Source organism: Betta splendens, chromosome 21 (assembly GCF_900634795.4).
Source record: "Betta splendens chromosome 21, fBetSpl5.4, whole genome shotgun sequence".
NCBI classification, from domain to species: domain Eukaryota; kingdom Metazoa; phylum Chordata; class Actinopteri; order Anabantiformes; family Osphronemidae; genus Betta; species Betta splendens.
Window position 1 is genome coordinate 3,505,369 of NC_040899.1, and position 15,592 is coordinate 3,520,960.

At 47.7% G+C, this 15,592-nt stretch overlaps 3 protein-coding genes across 9 annotated transcripts; 2 read left to right on the forward strand and 1 right to left on the reverse strand.

Moving 5' to 3' along the window:
* The first annotated feature begins 881 nt into the window (after window positions 1–881).
* On the forward strand, window positions 882–4,779 carry hcn5 (hyperpolarization activated cyclic nucleotide-gated potassium channel 5). Of its 4 annotated transcripts, none has more exons than XR_008693450.1 (11): window positions 882–1,256; window positions 1,582–1,680; window positions 1,767–1,953; window positions 2,466–2,570; window positions 2,833–2,970; window positions 3,073–3,234; window positions 3,302–3,395; window positions 3,468–3,595; window positions 3,703–3,849; window positions 3,930–4,184; window positions 4,455–4,594. XR_008693450.1 is itself a non-coding variant. In XM_029137574.3 (11 exons), the coding sequence occupies exons 1-11, from the start codon at window positions 1,081–1,083 to the stop codon at window positions 4,625–4,627; spliced, it is 1,647 nt and encodes a 548-aa protein (XP_028993407.1). In that variant the 5' UTR covers window positions 896–1,080; the 3' UTR covers window positions 4,628–4,779. The 4 variants fall into 4 exon arrangements, 3 of the variants coding, with proteins under 3 accessions (XP_028993407.1, XP_028993410.1, XP_028993409.1); XM_029137574.3 differs by having other exon boundaries at window positions 896–1,256; window positions 3,947–4,184; window positions 4,455–4,779; XM_029137577.3 differs by lacking the exon at window positions 2,466–2,570 and having other exon boundaries at window positions 897–1,256; window positions 3,947–4,184; window positions 4,455–4,779.
* Window positions 4,780–4,835: 56 nt separating this feature from the next.
* On the reverse strand, window positions 4,836–8,115 carry LOC114847634 (uncharacterized). 2 transcript variants are annotated; one of them, XM_029137579.3, is made up of 5 exons: window positions 8,028–8,115; window positions 7,843–7,910; window positions 7,553–7,742; window positions 7,124–7,378; window positions 4,836–5,674 (listed from the first exon to the last, which is right to left on the reverse strand). In XM_029137579.3, exons 2-5 carry the CDS (start codon window positions 7,893–7,895, stop codon window positions 4,946–4,948), a joined length of 1,227 nt encoding a protein of 408 aa, XP_028993412.1. In that variant the 5' UTR covers window positions 7,896–7,910; window positions 8,028–8,115; the 3' UTR covers window positions 4,836–4,945. The 2 variants fall into 2 exon arrangements, with proteins under 2 accessions (XP_028993412.1, XP_028993414.1); XM_029137581.3 differs by having other exon boundaries at window positions 7,175–7,378; window positions 8,028–8,114.
* A 3,405-nt stretch (window positions 8,116–11,520) lies between these two features.
* ska3 (spindle and kinetochore associated complex subunit 3) lies at window positions 11,521–15,575 on the forward strand. Of its 3 annotated transcripts, XR_008693523.1 has the most exons (12): window positions 11,521–11,770; window positions 11,863–11,924; window positions 12,109–12,283; window positions 12,577–13,015; window positions 13,107–13,168; window positions 13,375–13,565; window positions 13,763–13,951; window positions 14,147–14,341; window positions 14,421–14,500; window positions 14,618–14,745; window positions 14,825–14,933; window positions 15,137–15,182. XR_008693523.1 is itself a non-coding variant. In XM_055505377.1 (11 exons), exons 1-11 carry the CDS (start codon window positions 11,656–11,658, stop codon window positions 15,292–15,294), a joined length of 1,782 nt encoding a protein of 593 aa, XP_055361352.1. In that variant the 5' UTR covers window positions 11,523–11,655; the 3' UTR covers window positions 15,295–15,575. The 3 variants fall into 3 exon arrangements, 2 of the variants coding, with proteins under 2 accessions (XP_055361352.1, XP_028993679.1); XM_055505377.1 differs by lacking the exon at window positions 14,825–14,933 and having other exon boundaries at window positions 11,523–11,770; window positions 12,109–12,271; window positions 15,137–15,575; XM_029137846.3 differs by lacking the exon at window positions 14,825–14,933 and having other exon boundaries at window positions 11,525–11,770; window positions 15,137–15,575.
* The last annotated feature ends 17 nt before the right edge of the window (window positions 15,576–15,592 follow it).

The window sequence follows — 15,592 nt, forward strand, 5'->3', positions numbered from 1 at the left end:
GCAAACACGAGAAGAAGCACAGGTACAGAATCAGGTAACACAGTACAGTGTTTAATTACATCCCTGGCAAAGTGCACACACACACACACACACACACGCACACACAGCATCACAATAATTGCGTTCCTCTCCACAGACACACACACACACACACACAAACACACACGCACGCACGCACACACACACACACACACACACACAAACACACACACAGCATCACAATAATTGCGTTCCTCTCCACGCACACACAGACACACACACACACACACACACACACACACAGCATCACAATAATTGCGTTCCTCTCCACACACACACAGACACACACACACACACACACACACACACACACACACACACACACACACACACACACACACACAGCATCAATAATTGCGTTCCTCTCCACACACACACACACACACACACACACACACGCACACACACACAGCATCACAATAATTGCGTTCCTCTCCACACACACACAGACACACACACACACACACACACACACACAAACACACACACAAACACACACACACACACACACACACACACACACACACACACACAGCATCACAATAATTGCGTTCCTCTCCACACACACACAGACACAAACACACACACACACACACACACACACGCACGCACACACACACAGCATCACAATAATTGCGTTCCTCTCCACACACACTCATGCCATTGTCCTCAGAGTTACTGTGAGCTCGATCTGACCCTCCTGACATGGCTTGATTCATGGGACGAGACTCAGATCCTGAATAGTTGATGAGCTGGGAGAAAAAGAAAAGAAGTGGAGGAGTGCGGTGGGGGCAGAAAGGCAGAGAGACGGGGAGGGGGGGGGGAGGCGAGCAGAAAGGCGGGCGTCCGCTCGCCGGCTCCACACAGCTCCAATAAGCCCTGAGGTCGGGAGCCTTGATGGAAAATTACCTTGTGACCAAGACGGGAGGTCAGGGCTGGTAGAGGCAGACGCCACGCGAGCAGCAGCAGCAGCAGCAGCAGCAGCAGCAGCGGCACCGGCAGCATGGCCCGCGTGTTCAGCTGATCACAGGGGACTGGAGCATGGAGAAGCCCGCGGTGGGACGCAGCGCGGCCACCTGTGGGTGGAGAGCCCTGCTGCTGCCTCAGCTCAACCGCCAGTCGCTGTACGTGTACGGCAGCGAGGTGGCCGTGGAGCAGGAGTGCGTCCGGCAGCTGGAGAGCGGCGTCTTCGTCATCCACCCCTTCAGCCTCATGAGGTATTGATGCAGGTGGTAGATTGGGGCCAGCGCTTCACCTGAGATCAGCTTTTAGTTACAGCAGCTTCGTGGGGGTTTTAACTCGCGTTGATTTAAATGTTCTGCTGAGAAACGCTTAATAAAACTCTAGTGTGATGAGCAGATGTTGGGGATTTTATTATTATAAGTGTCAAGAATGTTATAAATATATATTGGTAAAATGTAAAAACAAACCATTGTCAGTATTTAAAGTGTGGATCCCTTGGGTGTTTTTGAAGTAATTGTGCCTCGTGGTTCCTTAAAGAGCTGCCGTCACAGACAGCTGCTGCTGTATTGTTATTATCAGTGAGGCGATCAGACAAAGTGAAGGCAGAGAGGCTGTGACATCACAGAGCAGTTATTTGAGCCAGACGCTCAACCCGGACGAGGACACGTGCAGTTATTGGTGCGTGGCTTCACTGACTAATTAGTCCAAATGGAAAAAGATCCGAGGCCGGCAGCGACTTAGACGCGTCCGACCTGTGCCCACAGGAGCTACTACATCATGTGCATGATGGCCATCACCTTCCTCAACCTGATCGGCATCCCCATGGAGATAGCGTTCCTGGACGAGAACAGCGGGCTCGCGTGGGAGGGCTTCAACGTGTTCTCCGACACGCTGTTCCTCATCGACGTGGCCCTGAATTTCCGCATGGGCATCATCGCAGAGGACGGCGAGGTGAGAGCGGCACGACTCTATTTTCAGACACAATCTGGAAGAGCATAATCCCCGGCACACAATCCACCTCTGCCCATCTGTAATCTACTGAAAACACGAAGGGCCCGATTAGCGCCGCCCACGGATCCTGGACACGGGCGAAACTGGCACCTGCTGTTTGATTTTATAACAGGGATTATGACGTATGGGGATAAATGGGAGGTATAACATTTCCAATTACGCAGGCTGTGTCTGGTTTGTTTTCATCTGTTCAAGCTTTGTAACTTCTATCTTGCCAATCACAAACGCACATCTGCGGCGTTCGCTCCGGAGCCACGAGCATCTGCTCGTGGCAGATTTACGCACAGTCGCCCTGAGATGTTCCCGCACGTGCTTCCGCAACAGCGCAGCGCGGCTGTCAGAGGAATGTTTGTCGTCTCTGTGAACGCAGGGCTAAGTGTTTGTGACGTCAAAGAGTGCCTCGGTCCAGGAGTTCGGTTGAAAGTCGGACTCCGCTCTGTTCATCCCCACAGGAAGCGATTCTGGATATCAAACAGATCCGAAGCAATTACCTGAGGACGTGGTTCGTACCGGACGTCATAGCAGCTTTTCCGATCGGATACATTCTGCTGTTCGCGGTAATAATGAACAGAACAATTCACATTCAGGTTTAAAAAAGAGGGGTGGAACCACTCCAGTGAAAATACCAAAATAAAAGCACACATCTGATAAGAAAAGAAAGTAAAGGCATGAGATTATTCGAGTGAAGGAACTGATCTGATCCCAAAAATGTACTTTCACCAACAATAAGTGCATGAAGGTTTGCATGAACACTGCTGCTGTTTGCTTCACACCGTGTGCTTTCAGAGACTGGTGTAGCAATCAGTCTTCCTCTCCCAGGACTTAGAATACCACAACGACGACAACCCCTCCAAGACCAACAAGATGATGCGGATCCTGATGTTCGTGAGGATCCTCAGTCTGATCCGACTGGCTCGAGTGTCCAGGCTCGTCAGGTTCTTCAACGAGGTGGAGAAAGTAAGTTCTGCCGGAGCGGGCACGGGTCGGCAACCGGACTGAGACCGGCCGTGACGCAGCGCCGTGGTTTCACATAAAACCCACAGTCCTCTCCTCACATAGGTTTCAAATGCCAACCTGGAGGTGGTCCGTCTGTTCTTCCGCGTGCTGTCTCTGTTCATGATGATCTTCCTGCTGTGTCACTGGAACGGCTGCATCCAGTACTTTGTCCCGATGCTGGAGGAGTTTCCCACCGACTGTTGGGTCCGGAAAGAAAACCTGATGGTAAAACCTCTGACTCTTTGTGTGACAGTTGTGCGTTGTTCCTCTGAACGCTTGCATCTCCTTCCAGAACTCCACAGTAATCGTGAAGTACTCCTGGGGAGTGTTCCGGGCTCTTTCCCAGATGATCGCTCTCTCCTACGGGTCCATGGACGCTCCAACAAGTAGGAGCGACCCTGGCACGTTCTCCCTGGGAGATAAAAGCCAGCATCTGACTCTGGACCCTTGTTCCCCAGATTACGTTGAGATGTGGATCGTGATGGTCAGCATGGTCTCAGGCTGCCTCATGTACACCGTGCTCGTGGCCAACGCCACCGCCATGATCGCCAACGTCGACCCGGCGGCCAAGGAGTACAAGAGCAAGGTCCTCACGGGCGACGCCGTCACCCGGGTTTATTCTCCTCAGACAGGAAGTCGTCCTTTGACGTGCACGCGGTGCTTCAAGTGTCCTGTGACTGTGGTTCTCCACAGATGAGCCACCTGGAGCATTACATGGCTTTTATGAAGCTGCCACCGGAGCTGCAGCTGCGCATCAGCAACTACTACCAGGCCCGTTATGGAGGGAAGTGGTTTGACGAGAAGGACATCATGAGCACAGTGTCGTCGGCGCTCAAAGAGGTGATGTTGAGTGAAGACAAACCGTGCACACATTCGCAATCAATTTAAATTTGATCTTCTGTTTTCTTTATTTCTCATAGTTCTCTTTCTGCTGCAGCAAATCCTGGCGGCGATGTGCAGCCGGCTGCTCAGGAACGTGCCGATGTTTCAGAACCGAGACGAAAACTTCATCGGTTCCGTTGTCCTCAAGCTGCGCTACGAGGTTTTCCAGGAGGCCGACGTGATCGTCCGACAGAACGTCCCAGGGGACCGGATGTTCTTCATCGACCACGGCCAGGTCCTGATGGAGGCCGACTCCTACGAGAGGGAACTGTGCGATGGAGACTTCTTTGGAGGTGGGTCGGACTGAATGTGAACAACCTACTTTATCATTTAACACACACAAACCTTCAAGAAGTGAGTGTAAAACCAACAGTGCATCTTTTCCAACTTGAGGGATTCATTTAATTCCCTGGCTTTAAGTGGAAGCGCTCCCGGCCTTTTTGGCAGCTGACCTGCGCGGCGTTTGGGTCCAGGGCTTCCCAGCTCAGCCAGCGCTGCTGATTTCATCCAGGATTAATTGTCAGACCTCATCCCCATCGCGTTCACCCCTGTGTGTTCCACAGAGACGTGCGTGCTGACCAGAGGCAAACATCTGGCCACGGCCAAGGCGCTGACCGACTGCCGCTGCTTCTCCCTGTCCTGTGATGACTTCCAGGAGACGCTGGAGGGCTTCCCAGATGTCAAGAAGGACTTGGAGCAAACGGCGGAGCTCAGCTCCGATGGTGGACTTGTGTGAGAGCAGAAGCAGAGCTGACTTTGAATTAGACCTCAGCAGTAAAGACGGCAGAGATTTGGTCTCTGCTACATGTTGCAACAGTGATGTACAGAAAATCAGTGCACGTCTCAGACGAGACCGATTAAAAACACATACTCTGGTTTCTACCAAAATGTGCTCAGTGTGTTTTTATCAGACCAACTGATGAAATATGGACGTTCACAAGCAATCTCAGTACAGCTGAAAAAGGGTGTTTATTTAGCTTTAACTCCACATCACCCCTGTTTAAGCAAACATGTCGTAGGACGGTACATCTGGGAGAACAGCAGGTTGCTGCCGTCATCCAAAGATGCACACGGTGCCCGATGCCAGGCGGTGTTTGTACTCGTAGAGGTGGTAGGAGGCTTGAGGGAAGTTGCACTTCATCTCCATGCGGCCCGGCACCACGTGCACGGCCACTCCAGAACCCAAGCCCTCCTGCAGTTTCTGCAGCATGCGTGAGGCCAGGTAGCGCCGCGCTCGGCCCGGGTCCTCCTCAAACGAGGCGTACACCTCGGGGGGGGGGTTGGGGATCTTCCACTCCAGGTCAACGATGAGCTGGTGGATGCGGCTCCTGTCCAGCGAGCTGGGTGTGTCGCGGTAGCACGCCACCACGTGGGGGATCGGCGGTTCTGATGCCACAGACAGGAAGTTGCTGAGCTGCTGCTCTGCTGGAGCCTCTCCCTTCTCCTCCCGGGTCTCGCTCACGTCGTCCACGGGCCCCACTGCAGGATGCAGCATCACGGCCCAGCGCAGCCAGTCGTAGTTCTTCTCCAGCGTCTTCAGGACACTCTCCGCTGCCTCGTCGGGGGCCACGCGGTTCTGCACGGCCTCGGTGATCTGCTGCCGGATGTCCACCTCCGCCTGCTCCAGGAAGTAGCCCAAGCAGCGTCCGCCGGTGTTCTTCATCTTCCTGTAGAGGGCGCCCATGCGGTCGCACCAGGTCTTCATCAGCAGGGCCTGGTCTCTGCCCGTCAGAGAAGCCTGTGTGAAGAGACACAGCAGCCCGGTGGCCAGGACGAAGTTCACCTGAAAGAGAGAGAACCAGACTGGGAGCTTTTTCAAATGTCTTGGCTCTTGAGCTGAGCCAAACAAACACTTGGTCTGGTCACTTCTCGTCATGTTACAGAACACACATACAAAGAAAAGCACAGCTATTTTGGGTAAGGGGTCTGAATTTCATGACTGTTCTTGAGCCAGAGGAGAATGACCTTTGCAGTTATCAGCTGTTTGTTCACGAGTTCTTCAAGGTTAAAGAAACACTACTGTGGTCACGTTATTTGACAAGGTCGGCTGATTCGCAATAGTTGGTGTGTTTCAGTTCAACACGTTCTGTTCTAGTCTGTTGCTGGATTTGTTGTTTACTGTGTGATTTCATTATGTTTCACTTGAACCTTATTTAGCAATTTTCTTTTCAGCGAAGGCTCTGGTCTGCAAGCTTTCATGTAATGTCGCGCAAACAACTCCTTGAAAAGAGCAAATCAGTCGCTGGGCACCAATGTCACAGACGTTGCTTCAGCATTAGGGCTAATCCATGGACGCTGCCTCCTTTATTCCCCTAAGCCCCTTGATAAAGGCACTGGACTCTGATCTAAAATTCTAGGATGAAAACAGGTTTTACAGCAGCTGATTTTAATGGACAAATAATCAGCATAGTCCTTACGCTGTCCTCAAAATGTTCTTACCTACAGAACGATAAAGGCTGGTCAAACACAGCCCACAGTTACGAGATAACGAGACACAACAAAGCTGTAAAGTTCAAGGTCAGCTTCATCTCAAAGTGGATATTCATTATGCCTTGCTCAGGGGCAACAGCACGACACAGGGACGACAGGACAGACAGCTTCGCATACGTCAGATCAGATGTGAGAAACGAGCTAGAACTTAAAAATATGGGTTTTAAGTGCTCGATTCATTTCAGAATAAACCATTCAGGCTTTTAATTCATGCTTTAAATTAAGGTTTAACTGCTCGACCATCACAGCAGCTGTTCTGCAGAAAAGGAAATTGTTTGTTCCTGCAAAAGGAAATTTGCCGACTCAGCTCACCAGGAAGACAAAAGAAGGTCACAGCTCAGCTAAATTAAATATTCTGTTTATTTTCATACCAAGAAGATAGATGCAGCACGCCTGGGTGCCCACGGGACCTCTATGTTTTCTATCATGTTTGTTTTTTTTGTGTGGAAACTGAATATTTCATCCTGTCCTGCTGCACTTCTCAGTGCTTTTCCCTGTAAATCTACACTCAGACATTTTCATAATTTTAAAGAAGAGCCTCTGGATGATCAAACATTGGTCTGATGTGATGAAAAAAAGAAGTGTGGCATTTAAATTGCAGTTTAGAAGTTGTTTGTCTTTATGCTTCTATCATTTTCCCTCAACAGATTAAGGCATCGCCTCGGGCCTCTAGCTGCTGTACTTACACAGGGCGGCATATGAGCAGGCTGTTGTAAAATAAGATGAAACTTTAATGACCTACTTGGGGAGACGAACAAACATCCTCCACGTGATGCCGTGCGCGTGCACCAACCTTGACGCAGAACTCCTTCAGCTCCCAGCGCCTGGGCTTGCGGGTCAGTATGAGCTCCTCCAGCAGTGTGGGCTGGTTGGTCAGCGCTGACACTCCCATCAGGCGGTTGTAGAGCGCTGTCAGCTGCCTCTCCAGCCGGTAGTCCTCCACGTACTGCAGGAACACGTCCTTCTCCTTCTTGGCAAAGTCTGACTGAGCCCTCACCTTTTTTGATCAAAGGTCAGAGGTCATGGCTACTGACTGCAGCTCTGAACAAGTTATCACAGGAAGGACATCAGGGAATTTCAAGGGTCCATAAGAACTATAATCGTTCAGCGTTTTTCTAAAACCAAGCTTTTAAATTGAACGTGTACTTAATGTAAGGTGCAGCTTTCTCACCGCCGTGCCCAGCTGGTAGTAGACCACTGCCAGGTCGTCCTCCAGCCAATGAACCTCCTGATCTTCCAGCAGACCGTGACCTGACGTCCCCAGCTCCTGGTCGATGTGGTCCAGGTTCTTCCTGACCACCTCAGTCTCTTCTGCTGTGGCGCCACCGCCCAGATAAGAGCAGATGCCTTGCACCAGGACCCTGAGGAACACCATACAGGCAGCTAGCATGCTCTTAAGGTGGACGAGATGACTTTAACAGGCACCTACAGCTACTGGCTGCTGTCAGAGAGCAAACTGACCTCACTGTCTGCATGTAGCCCACTGGCTCCAAGACCCTTCCAAACATCGCCATCTCCACAGCAGTATTCTGACAAACAGTTAGATTCTTGATTAGCCATTAAATAACAGCTACACCATTATTTATTATTTGCTTACAGGTCTGACAACTCATTATCAAACCCTGTGAATGACTGTTGTAACTCACCTCCGCAGTGCTGTGTGCGGGTTTGCACTGACCTTCATAGTCTGTCCAGTATTTATACAGTCCTTAACCACCACTGTATCTGATAATATTTCACCGCCTACACTTCTCTCTGATTACATGATTTTAAACTGCTGATAATTGTTTGACCCTGCACAGTTCTGCTTTGGAGCTGTTTCTTTACAGGGGAAACGGCTCTACCTTCTGGCAGCAGGGCGCCATTGTTTAATCTGTTACTAACAAAAGGCAGCAAATATTATAGCATTCCATTTAAAAGAAACAAATGCAGGAGCTGCTACTAAAGTATATTGTTATGAAGCAGGAAAACACACTGTATTCCATTCCATATAAATATAGACCCAGATACTCCTGCGTATGCTATGCTAGTCTCAACATCACTTATGAAAAAGATGTGAAATTAGCATGAAAATAACAGCTGCAGTTAAATATTGAACAACGAGACATCATCATGAACATGTTTGCTCTACATGTTTACTCCCCGTGTTGTCTGTTTATTCTGTATGAAATGGTGGAGGCCTGGGGCGAAGCTCTGCCTCAACTATCTTTTATAGCACAGCAGAGAAATGACACATTATAGCAGCCCATCTTTTTTGGAGAAGGGCCAGTTTCTTGGGGGGTGAGGTGGAGGGCAGGGTAATTCCTAGAATGACACATTTAGTGAACAATAATTTTGATTTGGTGTTTGTGTGAGAGAAACTGAGGAGACTGCAGAGGGTGATGAGGGCAGTAAAGGAGGACACATCCCAGAGTCAGGAGGTTCAGAGCAGAGTGAGGATGAGGTGGTGTTACTTGTTTTTGGTCACTAGATGGAGACGCCTCACTGGCAGAGATGACTTTGAAATCCTGGTGCAGACATTTTAAACCCTCAACAGCATTGTGCAATTGATATCACGTTTTAAAATCACTTGGTTGAACTTACACAAACACTTGATTCCACCAAAGAGTTTAAATAGTAAATTCAAGACATAGGCTCATTGCAGTTCAAGCGAATACTGAGCTGAGCATGCAATAAGCATAATCTACAAGTGGAATTATCAGTCTGAAGCAGCTGCTTCTTATCAGTGCATCAGACTGATAATGCTCTGCTGGTTCTGGACCAGTACACCCAGTGCAGGACCCTTCATGGGCACGAAACGCTGGCTGTTAGCGCTGGTACTTACGCCAGGCAGGGAGCTGCCATAGAGCTACACACATTTCCACTCGTAAGGGGTGGCGAAAGTGGAGGAGGAGAAATAAAACAAAGAGGGAGGAGGAGGAGAAACAAAGGGAGGAGGAGGAGGCACAGAAAGAGTAAAAAGTCCCAGAAGAGAGGTAGAAGGTAGAAGGAGGAGACGAGGAGCAGCCTGACAGCCTGGGCCACTCACTGTACTGTAGATGTGTGTGGCAGCTGCCTGACGACCACGATACAGGCACCTGGTAACACCCACAACCGCCACGGGTGACGTGGTGTGAGGTGGGTGAAGGGGGAGGAGGGGAGAGGGGTCTGTGTTGGGGGCGGAGCCAAAACCAGTCTCTAGCTGCTGGTGGTGAGGCGTAAACACGGCAGGCTGGTTCGCTGATGACGGGTCCGACCCGGAGGCACAGTCACGACTGTTTGACGCCAGAAACGAGCTGCTCTGGACTCGAGCTGACGTGTCCTTGGGAAAGACACTGAAAGTGTGTGAATGTGTGTGTTTGTCAAAGCTCTGTATGAGCCACACTGACCTCACTGTCACCACAAGCTGAGGCCCTCTCACCAGACACCTCCAAAAACGTTACCGCGGCACCACCACCTCTGGGTGGTGATGTTAACGTAACGGTGTGTGTGTTGGAGGAGGAGCCAACAACAGCCTCTGAGCTGCTGGTGGTGCAAACATGGAAGGCCGGTTCGACCACGACGGGTAAGATCCCACCTAGAACCCAGAGGCACAGTCACGATGACCTGAGGCTGGTACGTGCCCCCCCCAACCTGTACCCGCCCCCCATTAGAGTGTGTGTGTGTGTGTGTGGTAGTGTTGGGTGGCATCAGGTGGTTGTTAACGTGCTGTCAGGTGTCTGCCACCTGCATTTATACTGGAAAATTCAAGTAGAATAAGGCTGCTCCTTAATTCACTGAACTAAAATTTTCAATTTAATTCAACTTTATTTCTAAAGAGCCGATTCACAACAGAGTTATCTCAAGGCCCTTCACAAGGGCCCACACATTACACAACTAAACAAATCCCACATACAGCTTTTAACTGTAGCCAGAAGTGGTGACATTTCCATAGTAACTCACCGTTGCTTCACAGGAAAAGGATGCGGGTTTGATTCCTGCGTGGATTCCTGAGGAGTTTGCATGTTCTCCTCATATCACTGCGTTTCCTCCCACAGTCCAAAGACATGCAGTCAGTTCACTGGAGACTCCAGTGTAGTTATTTCCTCTCTGTGTATGTGTCACAACGGCACAATGGAAGGACTCAAATGCACAGTGATGCTTGAGTAAAGGAGTATTTTAATAAGAACGTAGTCAGGCATGCAATGGTCATACACAGGTTGGCAAAAACAAGCTTCGACGAGGCGTGGGCAAAGACGTGGTCAAGAAACAGGCAGAGGTCAAACACACTAGACGGGGTTGTCCGAGACTGGACTAGAATCAAAAAACGTAGTACCAAACCTGGGTCGCGCACGGGAACTGGAAACTCGACAACGCTGGAGTGCTGGTCAGGAAATGAACGCAGACAATCTGGCAAGGTGCTGGGGTGAGAGGTGGTGCTTCAGTACTGAACTACTGATTACTGATGATGTGCAGGGGAAGTTAACAAGGACCGGAAGTAAAGCGGTTATGACTAGATATGGTAGCTAAACAGGAAGTGGTGACAAAATAAAACCGGAAATGACCAAGACTGTGACGTAGTAGACTGAGGTTGTGACAGAACCCCCCCCCCTCTGTAAACGTATATTTAACCTCTCTGAACCTACCCCCACATCAGTCCCATCACACAAGCCAAGCCCTTCAACCTGCACTTGTACTCCAGCACTTATCCCTAAGCCTTCTCACAGTCACACATGCTCTTATTCATCTCCCAAAATACATGTGTGTAATAAGTAAAGGTGTTGATCTGGTGAAGGATTATGGAAACTTCAATCAGCCTATGTCTTATCTTGAAGTTACAATTTAAACTCTTTGGTAGAGTCAAGTGTTTGTGTAAGTTCAACCAAGTGGGTTCAAATAAAATGGATGAAAAAAAGTGAGATCAATTACACGATGCTGTTGAGGGTTTAAAAACTGTCTGCATGAAATGTCTGCACCAGCATTTCAATCCTCTCTTTCAGTGAGGCGTCTCCATCTAGTGACCAAATACAATCAACGCCACCTCATCCTCACTCTGCTCTGCACAGCTTTACGAGGCGGTGCGCGCTCCCGCGTACAGCAATCTTTCACTTTTTGGCACGACACCTGTAATACCAACTACTGCCACAGGGGGCGCCAGTAAAACACGGGGCGACTAAAACGAAGGGACAGGAAAGCATAACATCCGAATAAGGGCGGAAGTAGTCAAGGCGCCAAAATCGAAACGTTTTTGTCTGCTACACGAGAGAAGGTAAACAAACCGCTCGCTTTGCACAATCTGAACTCGTCTTTTTGAAAATGGACCCGACGAGTCAGTTTTTTAGCAGGCTCAGAAAGCTGGCGGTGACCGTAGAATCGGAAACCGCTAAGCTTCTTCACGACTTTGAGAACCGCGGCGGCGAGGATGACACCGGTGAGCAAGTGACAACCGGGGCCTCAAGCCATCGGGGTGATAGCACTCATAAATGACTTGGCTGAATAAATGCCATTTCCTCATCATTTCAGAAAATACAGCGAGAGCGATGCGAGCATACCATGAAGTGAACTGTGAAGTCGGGAACCTAAAGGTAACGTTAGATAGGTGACGTCACGGGATACGTGTAAACCTAACTTTGTACATACACCTTGTATTTGAAGGTACCATAAAAATCCGCAATATAAAATTAAATCAATACAGAACACCGTATTTAGGTGTGTCTGATACAAATATGTTATGAATGTTCTGATCAACTCTGGCCTGGGCTCATGTAGGAGCAGATCCAGGAGCAGTTGAATCAGCAGAAAGCTCAGGCAAAGGAGGTGAGCGACTTCATTGAGACTAACACACTGCTCCAGAAGAGACTGACTGAGGACATCCAAGCTCTGAGGAGACACTGGGAGAATTACGGATACACTGCTCCTCAGAGGTCAAATGGTAACAACAATGGTAAGTAACAACTGGCAGTGTCAGAAAGTTTTAATGACTCTAAACCAGGAGAGTCAAATTCAAACCAGCCACTTGCTGGTTTTCCAACTCTCCCTTTCCCAGAGCCAAAGTCAGTCAGCAACTGAATTAGCCAACTGACACACCTGTTCAAGGTAATCAGCAGGGAGAGTTGGAAAACTAGCAGGAAGACCGGCCCTCGAGGACTGCAGTTTGACACACCTGCCCTAAACCTCTGATTGTGAGTCAAGCCTATCAAACAAGTATCTAATATAATTTGATATTCATGTACACAGAAACCCAATGTCAGGAGCCAGAAGCTAAAGTAGCAGATGAGAATGAAACAAAGTCAGAAGAAGAGGAGGAGAGAAGCCAGGAGGCAGCTGGAGGCCTCTTATCTCCTCCAACTGTAGTATCACCATCTGTCGTTGATGGGCATCGAACCCCACAGCTGTCTGACTTTGGTCTTTCTGAAATACAGCTGAAGAGGGTTCTGGCAGGGGCATACAGTTGCTCTGAAGTGCCCCCTATGCCTGAAATGAACTTTCCCCAAACATCACTCACCACACCTGAACTGCCACCCATGCCCATAACTCCTAAATGTGTCCTTCGGATGGATGAAGATGAGCTACAAACACCTCAGTTGCATGACTTTGGAATCTCAGAGCACACAATGTGTCTGAACAATGACTTTACTATGAATCTTTTCCGAAAAAACGCTGAAAAGCCCCAAAGGTAAAATATGGATTCACAGCAATTCTTTAAAAGTCCTAGAATCTATAGTCACTGCTTGCTAATGTTTGATGATTCTTATCTTCTTGACCAGACAAGGTCAGGATTTATCTGAACCACCATCGACCTTTCAGATGGAGCGTTTACAGAGCAACGGTATGAATCTCTCTACAGCTTCTTTTTCTACATACAGTAACATCTACTGCATATCAAGACTGTTGCATGTTATTTTTGGGAGAAGGGGGCAAGAAGAAACATGTTCTCAGGTTTTAGCCAGTTAGGATCAAAAGCATTTATTTATTCTGCTATATGCCTACTAATGTTCTGCTCATGCATGCGACTTTGTTATTGCCTTTGTGTAGATGAATTAGAGTCCCCAGAGCCACCTGTGTTTTGCACCCCGGGTCTCAAGCTCAAAAAGACAAACTGTCAGTCTTCCCCACCTGCACAAGAAATTGGTGAGCCAGCAAACCTGCCCACCACACCAGAGGTGCCAGCTTTTCAAACTCCGTATCTGAATCGACTGACCAGCACCAAGAAGGTGCACCAAAAGGTATTATTCTGTGCGTTAATAATGAAATGAGAACACTTAGACAAAGCGAGTAAGTTTCCTGCTTTCTCGCATGCATTTAAAGGGGTGTTTATTAGTTGTGGTTTAGTTGGTTTAGTTTTAATTGGGTTGTCTTTTGCCTTCAACTTTCATCAAGTCTTGATGTAATTAAAAGTGTCTGAATTTTCTATTGTCTGTAGAGTTCACAGCAATCTGATGGTGATGGCAGCCCCACCTTTGAACTTTCATCACCCCCTCATAACGGAGCAACCGCCTCCAAACGCACCTGGGCATACAATATGCCAGAACTGTCCATCATGGGTGAGGATGACTGTCAGCTGCCAGAGATGCCGAACCTGGAATCGGTTCTGGGGAGTGTTTTACAGAGTGTAAGACTAACACGTTTTTTTAAGCCACAAGCTGCAACTGCATTATCATTTCTAAAGAAGCAGAGTCTCTGTGATTGAAAGGCTGTCTTTACCCTTTAAATTTAAGGGTGTCCAACAAGTCTTAAAAGCACAAAGGACTAAGCTGGTTTCCCAGATTAATTATCTAATTTTAATAGTCTCATATTTACCTGCCAGAAATGTTCAAAAATCATAAAAAAGACTGATGAGGAGGTTGAAAAGGTGCCCAAAGATTCCAATGTCAACCGTCTGGAGCTGGGGGGAGCCACGCAGGAGTTCAGCCTGGGGACACCTAGCGTTTGGATGGACTCCCAGGAGCCAGGCACCCCAGAGATGCCAGACCTCAGCTCTGTTACACAGGACATCTGCAAAGTAAGTTGTTTACTCCATTTACTACATGTTTTAATTAAATTAAATACATTTTTATATTTTTTTATCTTTTATTTTATAGCTTGTTTCCAAGGCTCAGTTTAAAAAGGCTTCTCTGGCAGATGTGCATCGACATGTAATACTAGAAAAAGAGACAAACAGGTACAGTAAAGACCAAGGAAAGTGATACGAAGACAACTTTGACAGCTGTATTATAATATTTGTATATTGTTGTGCACAAGAGTTTTGTATTCTTTTTAAATGAATTGCTCTCTCTAGAGCGATACGTCTATCTGTGGTATCAGAGAGTGAGTTCCAGAGTTTACCCAGCTACCTGAAGCAGATGACGCTGCACAACCTCAACCAGGCAGTTCACAGCATTAATAAATTCACAGAAGAGCACCAAGGTCAGTACTGCAGTATCTACTGTATGACCCCGGTTGTTTATAAAATGTTTGAATGGTTTCTATTTGTAACCCCCTCCAGGCTGGTTACATATTAATGTGCTATTGGATACCACAGAAAGTGTTGAAATCTGAAACTGAGAAAGCTACGGGGGGGTAATCATCTGCAGACATTAGCGATGCCGTCAACAGTACGAAACCCATCTTTTATACTTGCATCATCATAAATTTAGTATTTTGCAAAGAGAAAATATTTGAGAAACTAAATATAAAGTTGCATATGAGGGGATTTTATTCGAATCTGGCTTGTCCTTTAGCTGCCCTATGTGATTTATTGAGAGTATTTTTGGACAAGCAATCCTAATTAACTGTTGTCCTTTTGTTCCCTGTGTAGGACAAGTTACAGAGCTTCAGATTGAGCAGCTAAGAAATATTACAAACTTTGGTACCAAGACACCTGTATACGTGCTTTGTTTAACTGAACTCAAGAGGCTGAAGTGTGTGAAAGGAGCAAGTAACACGTCTCTGTATAAACTGTGCACAAACAACTAAAGGTTTCTGAATGTAATGGGCACTGGATACTGTCATACATCCACCATCAACAATCCAAGCTTTTCTTTGTCTATTAAGTTTAGTCCACAAAAAAATATGGAATAAGTTAATTACTAGCTAAGAAAACAGCCAATTAATAGCAGAGAAAACAGTCTGGGTTAGATAATTATTTTATTACAATAATTTTATCTAGGCTGTAAAGAGTTGATTGATACTCTGCACTTCTTTTAATATTTGTATGTAAATTTAAATGGAAAAATAAAAGCACATTCTGGACATACTATTGGAAATAATAGTT